Source organism: Camelina sativa, chromosome 6 (assembly GCF_000633955.1).
Source record: "Camelina sativa cultivar DH55 chromosome 6, Cs, whole genome shotgun sequence".
In the NCBI taxonomy this organism is placed as follows: Eukaryota; Viridiplantae; Streptophyta; class Magnoliopsida; order Brassicales; family Brassicaceae; genus Camelina; species Camelina sativa.
In genome coordinates, this window is record NC_025690.1 from 1,142,313 (window position 1) to 1,150,211 (window position 7,899).

The 7,899-nt window shown below is 34.3% G+C and overlaps 1 protein-coding gene across 2 annotated transcripts; it reads left to right on the forward strand.

Moving 5' to 3' along the window:
• LOC104790019 lies at nt 4,294-6,517 on the forward strand. 2 transcript variants are annotated; one of them, XM_010515708.2, is made up of 5 exons: nt 4,294-4,580; nt 5,038-5,315; nt 5,403-5,639; nt 5,743-5,960; nt 6,044-6,517. In XM_010515708.2, exons 2-5 carry the CDS (start codon nt 5,058-5,060, stop codon nt 6,303-6,305), a joined length of 975 nt encoding a protein of 324 aa, XP_010514010.1. In that variant the 5' UTR covers nt 4,294-4,580; nt 5,038-5,057; the 3' UTR covers nt 6,306-6,517. The 2 variants fall into 2 exon arrangements, with proteins under 2 accessions (XP_010514010.1, XP_010514009.1); XM_010515707.2 differs by having other exon boundaries at nt 4,299-4,612.

The window sequence follows — 7,899 nt, forward strand, 5'->3', positions numbered from 1 at the left end:
GTTTGATATGACCGATTTGGGGAAGATGAGATATTTTCTGGGCATTGAAGTGATACAGAAGGATGATGGTATCTTCATCTGCCATAGGAAATATGTTGCAGAAGTGATAGAGAGGTTTGGGATGCAGAACTATAATCCGGTTAGCATTCCAATAGTTCCTGGTCAGAAGATTGGTCGTGACTTAGGTGGAAAAGGTGTTGATTCGACTTTGTACAAACAGATGGTGGGAAGTTTGATGTATTTAACTGCAACAAGGCCTGATCTGATGTACGTAGTGAGTCTCATCAGTCGATTCATGGCAAGTCCTACTCAACTTCATTTTGCTGTTGTGAAGAGAATCATGCGTTATCTGATTGGTACAGTGGAGTACGGGATTTGGTACAAGAGGGAAGGATTCACAGGTTTTATTGGGTACACTGACAGTGATTACGCGAGAGATGCAGAGGATAGCAGAAGTACTTCAGGATACATATTTTTGATGAGTGGAGGAGCTGTTGCCTGGTCTTCTCGAAAGCAACCTATTGTGACTATGTCTTCCACTGAGGCAGAGTATGTTGCAGCAGCAAACTGTGCTTGTCAAGCTGTTTGGATGGAAAGAATTATTAAGGAGATTGGTTTCGAGCAGGATAGTGAAATGGTGTTGCTATGTGATAATACCTCCACCATTAAGTTGTCTAAGAATGCAGTTATGCAGGGGAGAGCCAAGCACATCAGGGTTCGTTATCATTTTCTCAGGAAATTAACCAAGGAGGGAGTCATCAAGCTTGTTCATTGTGATACGAAGGAGCAGCTAGCTGATACCATGACAAAGCCTTTGAATTTGGCGACTTTTCAGTGGATCTGAGTAGCGTTTGGAATGGGCATTGTGAACTGATCGCTTGAGAAGGTTCAGTTCAAGGGAGGGATTGTTGAGTTATTTGAAGTTTTATTGAGTCTTGTTTGCACGAGTCTAGAAATAAGAGACTTGGTTTCACTAGTTTGAATTGGTCTGTTTCAGTTTGCGGTTTTCTAGCTTAGTTGAAGTCGTGTCCCTGTTTCACGTTCTGTTTCAGTTATTTTGCTTCAGTACTTGTATTAGCTATAAAAGGCATTGGAAGTCTCTTAATAAAGTAGATCATTCAGTGCAAACTTGTGTTTTTTTTGAGTCTAAAACTACAGAAAACCTCTCAACTGCTTACAATTTCAAATTCAATTCTTTTGGTGGTAACAGCACCAATCTATTATCATTCCACGGAGACTGCGTATGATCCGAATATCTCAGAAGCCATTGCATTCACACGAGACAACGTCCCTTTCTCTCACGGCCGAGTCATTTTTCACCATTCCAATCTAACGCTACATCTCTTTACCCTTTCAGAACCTCTTTTACTTTCTCCATTACTCATAAAACAAACCCTGGTCTACGCCACGGCCTCGCGTTCATCGTCGTACCCGCTATTAACCAACACGACGATTCCGGTTTAGATTATCTCAGCCTCGTGAACCAAACCAGCAACAGTAATCCTAAGAACCATCTATTTGCTGTCGAGTTTGATCTTTGATGTCTTTCAGGACAAGAACCTCGGTGACATGAACGATAACCATGTCGGAATGGATATTAATTCGGTTGAGTCGGTGGTTTCCGTCAAATCCAGTTATTGGGTTATGACAAGAAACGGTTGGTTGTTTAAGGATTTGAAGTTGAATGGTGGATATAGGTACAAAAAAGGTTTGGATTGAGTACAAACAAGGTTTGGATTGAGTACAAACAACAATTACAAAGTCATCTCCGTTACCATTGGTTTAGCGTATTTGGAGAAACCGAACCGGCCTTTGATCGAAGCAAAATTCGAACTTTCCAATGTGGTTCACGAGATAATTTATATCGGTTTCGCCAGTTCGATTGGCCGTGGTGTCCAGGCGTCCAGCGTCATGAGATTTGGGACTGGGTTTCCAGAACTGAAATACCGGTTTGGTTTGGTTCGAAATCATCGGTTTTGTTTCTGGTTTATATTATCTGTTGTGAATTCAGCTTTGTGATCGTTGATGTGAAAATAAATGTTCATTTTATGGTTTTGGAACATTTATTTTGAAGACATGAACATTCATTTAGTACTTTCAAGAAATTATCCAATATGTTTATATTATCCTTGATTTGGTATATCTTAATTTTCTATGCTAGCCGTTTAGTACTTTCAACTAATAATATCTAATTGTATGACTAACTAAGTGGACATTGGATAGTATCAAGAAAAAAACAATTATAACATAAAAGGTTTTGAAGAACAAAACAAAACAAAAAAACGCTAATTTAAAATGTCAATAAAATTTTACTATAATTGAATAGCTTAATGGTAATTCATCCATATCATCCGGTTGTTATTTTTACAAAGCTTGTCTTCGAATTCCATGTGGGAGACTAAAGATAGGTGGTAAACTAGACCACTTTTGCCTTATGTACAAAAATGAAATAACCTCCAAACACAAACAAGCAAAGTCAAGAATAACTGTTTGTTTGGAGGATACATATTGGTACTAACGGTGTTCTTCATCCAACCAAGAAGATGTGATCCATCATTCAGTATATGTTCAACCCATACCCATTGAGTCCGTCACACCACCCAACAACAACAACTCCACCATCCCGCACCATCCTACCGGTAGAGTACCACTCATCTCTCAGTCCACCAATTTAATTTGCCAAAACCTTTTTTCAGTCATTCATATGACGGATGTATATTAACGGTTAGAGTTCGTTTTCCTCTGTTTCAGGGAGTTAGTATTGAAACCATCAAGCCAAAGGCAAACATATGTTGTGTCCACCAGTTTCCGTCAGACTCAGGTCGGTCTTTAGCATTTGGTTCAGCAGATCACAAAGCTTACTACTACGATCTAAGGAACCCCAAGCTTCCTCTTTGCAGAATGGTTGGTCAACAACAAGACAGATTAAAATTTCTTATTATTATATTTTTGGAAATTTTGAACATCTGTTTAACTGTAGCAGCAGCATCCAATGTTGTAATGATATATATAGTTTTGAGTTTTGGTAAATTGTTGGTTTGTTAAAACCGAGATTCATATTTTGTTGTTTAGTTACCGAGATCTCTAATCATTGTTTGGTTTAAACTACCGATCACAAAAGTTAGATTTATACAACTAATGGAATTGTTTTGTTTGCTTGATTTATTTGGTCGTAGTTTGCTGTTGCAAAATGAGTTGAAGGACCAAGCAATTAATTCCTAAAAAGATAGTTAAACTAGCATTATTATGTTTTATATACTGTATATAGTAATTTTGCCTCTTTAGCCTCACATTTCTTAGGCGTTGAATGATAATTGTTAGAAAGCGGATTTCAAAAACTTTTTTTTTTTGAAAAGTTGGCTCATTTACCAATCACACATTTACATGTAATTTGTGTTATTGAAAAAAAAATATTGTCAGCTACACCAAATATATATCAACATATGATCACATACATAGTAAATGTTTTATTAACTACATTAACTATTATTTTTACATAAAAACATACTTACATACATAGTAAATAAACATGAGTTATGTGTACAACAGCATAACCATCCAAATTTGTTGCTTTGTTTGCCATAATCTAGCGTTGACTGATGTTGATCAGTATTCACGGCATTGACAAAATTAAAAATATATATATATATATATATATATATTGTTTTTTTGTAAACAGCGGAAGATAAAAAAAATTATACAACTTTACTTAAAGATTATATAATAAAGTTTTACAACAAAATAATATAACAAATATACATTTTCCTTTTGTAAATTCAAAAGTTGGTTTTTTTTTCTAGATAAATTTTTAACATATATGTTTGATTATTTATTATTCTTTTCATTACTATATTTCAAATGACATAATCTCCAACCTTTGAATTTACAAAAGAAAAAATATAGATTTTTTAAAGGAAAATGTATATTCTGTTATAATACCAAAATTTATAACAAAATTTACCACAAATAAATTGTTTTGGTAAAATTTTAATTTTATTATTATTTGTAACTTGTTTTTGTATTACCAAACTTATATAACCAAACATACCACACATTTTGTTTGGTATGTAATTTTTAACATTTTATGTTGTGTATTATTTTGTGCTTAGGATTCGTTGGTTAAGGATTTGGTTAGGAAGATAATAATATCCAAACTCCAAACTAACAAACCAAATTAGTATTAAAAAAGGTCAAGTCAGGTATGCATTATATAGGATCAACGGGTGGGAATATTATTCTTTGTAAAATTTTTATAATATAGTCTGACTCGTTATTCCAGAAAATGAGAAAAGTAAAGCTTAAGCTGACAAATACCAAAAAAAAAATATATATATATAAAGAATGAAAAAAGTAAAAGCAAGGAAAATCAAAACTCTTATCTCTGTATTTGAATTTCAATTTCTAAAAAAGAATTAAACAAAACACAAAACACGCTTCATTGTTTAGAGAGAAGCAAACGGCACTAAAACCTGAGAGAAACGAAGAACGTGAATCCGCCGCAACAACCCTTCCCCCACTTTTTCCGACGGCGTACTAGTTTTCCTCCGCCGTCGTTTACCACCACGAAAAGCTTGATTTAGGTTTGCTGCGTGGTGTGTGTGTGATTGATTTCGTGAGATTCGTTAAACCCTAGCTCTACTTTTATAAATCCTTGTTTTGATTGAGAGATCTAAGTGATTTTGATTACTCTACTGCTGTTCTTCGATTGTTTGGTTTTAAGATAGATAGATTTTGATTTTGATTTTGATTTTGATTTGTTTTCCCCTTTTAGCCGTAATCGGAAATTTCTATGTTTGGAGAGTTTTGTAATTAGCTTTACTTCTTTGTTATCGTTTCCTTGTAAGTATCTTTGAAGTTGCTTAAGCTTAGCATCTTTGCCTTCTCCAGTCTCTATTGATGTCGTCTTCTAGGGTTTGTGATCCGTTTTTGGTTGGTCTCATGTTATAGCACAGTGCTTGTTCTTGTTTTGATGGCTTACGAATAGTGATTTTGTGTCTCTGATATTGAATTTGGGTGTTCAATTCTTGTTGGATGCAGTTTTAAGGCTGTGAACACTGATGTCAAACCCATTGAAAGAGTCAAGAGAGGATATTATTACAGATTCTGTTGTTGGTCATATGAGGGAAGATAATGAGTATGTTCGGCTTGTTGTGGCTCATGAAGCTGCTGCTGCTGAAACCGTGTTGTCTCTATCTCAATCGGAGGTGCGGAGTCAGAAATTCATGTGGTGGGTGAAAGCTTTGGGGATATTTGCTGTTACTCTCTTGCTTACGTTTGTTTTTGGCAAATGGGGAGTTCCGTTTGTGTTCCAAAAGGTACTTTCTTTTGCTCAAAACTCAAGTTTCCGTGACATGTCACAAACTCTGCTCTCTGGATTGTAATGGTTTGTTTCTAATTTGAAGGTTCTTATTCCAATTTTGCAATGGGAAGCAACTGCATTTGGCCGTCCTACGCTCGCTATTGTCCTTGTTGTTTCCCTGGCTTTGTTTCCTGTGTTCTTGATTCCTTCTGGTCCTTCCATGTGGTTAGCTGGGATGATTTTTGGTTATGGTCTGGGTTTTGTTATTATCATGGTTGGTACCACCATTGGCATGGTTCTTCCTTACCTAATCGGGCTAATCTTCCGTGATCGCCTCCATGTACGAAGAATCCTTTACTTATCTTTTCTTTTTCAAGTCTTGTGATGATTTCTTACAAGATCACTAACTTGTAGATATGATATTTGTTATTACCAAAATGCAGCAATGGTTAAAAAGGTGGCCTCGTCAAGCTGCTGTACTTAGACTAGCTGCTGAAGGAAGCTGGTTCCATCAATTTAGAGTTGTGGCAATCTTTCGGGTTTCCCCATTTCCTTACACGATTTTCAACTACGCAATTGTCGTGACAAGCATGAGATTCTGGCCTTACTTCTTCGGATCCATAGCAGGAATGGTACCAGAAGCATTCATCTACATTTACAGGTCAGTCTTTACTCTTCCTGGACTTAAACAGCTGATAAATCACAAACTCGAAATCCTAATTTAAAAACTGGATTCATATGCAGTGGTCGGTTGATCAGAACATTCGCGGATGTGCAATACGGACATCAACGCTTGACAACAGTGGAGATAGTGTACAACGTAATCTCCTTGATCATTGCGGTTGTGACCACTGTTGCTTTCACTGTGTACGCTAAAAGAGCATTGAGAGAAATTCAAAACACAGAGGCTAATGAAGATGAAGTAGTTCCAGTAAGTAAACAGGCGAGATATGAGATGAAGAATGTTGCTCAACAAGAAGAAGATGATAATCGGCGTTTACCTTAACCGGATTACGTTGACAAGAAGCTATGATAGGTTTTAAGAGTAAATAACAAAAGGGGTAAAAAAAAGATGTCTGATTGTAGTAGGAAAAGACTAGTCAAGATTGGGATTATATTAGTGTTTGACTGATTCCAATGATTGAAATAAATAAAACAAGCATTTAGGTTTAATAGTGCGTATGAAAATCTGGTTGCTCTATGCGATCTAGTAGTGTATTTTAAGTCTTTTACTGTTGACAAGGTTAGTGATCTTGTAAGTAATCATCAAATGACATGAAAAAAGATTTGTTCATCTCGTAAGCAATCATCAAAAACAAATTTACAATCCACATTTGTTTTTAGAAGTACTTAAACACAAGATGTTATAAAATAATAATCAAATTGTATATCCTAAGGAACATGCAAACTAGGGAAACGGTATACGAGACAAAACGATATCAATAAATTTGGATATTTATTTCAATATTCACTATAAGAATTGTATTTATTCAATTTTTAAAATTCAGTAATATTCTTATTATCTTAGAGATACATAAAATACTTCTATGCTTTTAATCTATATATTTTGAAAAAAAACTATACATATATTTAACAAAACATAAAATTTTGTGAAGAAAAAAAAAATGCTAAATCTAATTGATGTAGAAGAAAACATTGTATATTTGCATCACTAAAAATGGTAAATTTAAATATCAAAATCAAAATGGTAACTTCTAAACATCCATTGCTACATGGTTTGCTAGGTTAGTCACTTTGACGTCTACCTTTCTTACAACTTATTTAAAACCAATTGTTTTGAAAATTTACTAAAGTAAACTATCAAATTTCCAAACAAATAAAATATATATCTTACAACAATTAAACTATTCTCTAAAATCATACATAAATTCAGTATCGTTGGATGTTTGTTTTTAGCTTTACCCATGTAAATGTAATGGATTTTACCAATATGTGAATTTTGGTTGCATTAAACAAAACACATGCAATTCATTTCCAATATCATTTGGGTAATAATAACAGTTTCAATATCATCGATGATAAAAATATCCACTTTTTTCATATGCATAATTTTCTGCCTTCAAATATTTATATGATATTTGTTGCGTAATTCACAATAATCCCTATTGAGCATAATCAACTAGAAGATATGATTTTGTATTTTCTTATTAGACTTAAACTTATATGATTGTGTTCTCTTTGTACAATTATTTATCTACCATTAGTTTAACAAATGATTTTTGAAGGGAGATGCCTTGGAAGTTGGAAGACTTAAATTTTTTTTTTATCTACACAAAATAAGTTTAACTGCCTTGAAAGTATTAGATGTTACATTCGTTTCAGTAGATTACAGCCTGATATTTTAACACTTCTCACAGCTTCCAATCTCAAATTTAAGTCATCTAGGGAACTCATGCCAACATCTATCAGGACAAGACCAACCAATCGTAGAAAAAGATCCAGTTTTTCATCAGTTCCTACTACAGGTTGAAATTTGCATCCTTTGATTTCTAGATAGGTCAAAGAAGGGAAATAGTATTTAGTGTCGGTTGCCAACTCCTTTTTTTTTTTTTTTTTAAAAAACAAGGCTTTTTTTTTTT

Excerpts from the sequence above, each read along its gene's own strand:
- LOC104790019 (XM_010515708.2), top strand. The coding sequence starts at position 5,058 with ATGTCAAACCCATTGAAAGAGTCAAGAGAGGATATTATTACAGATTCT. Across the intron at positions 5,316-5,402 it reads TTCCGTTTGTGTTCCAAAAG|GTTCTTATTCCAATTTTGCA; the intron begins GTACTTTCTTTT and ends TCTAATTTGAAG. Across the intron at positions 5,961-6,043 it reads GCATTCATCTACATTTACAG|TGGTCGGTTGATCAGAACAT; the intron begins GTCAGTCTTTAC and ends ATTCATATGCAG.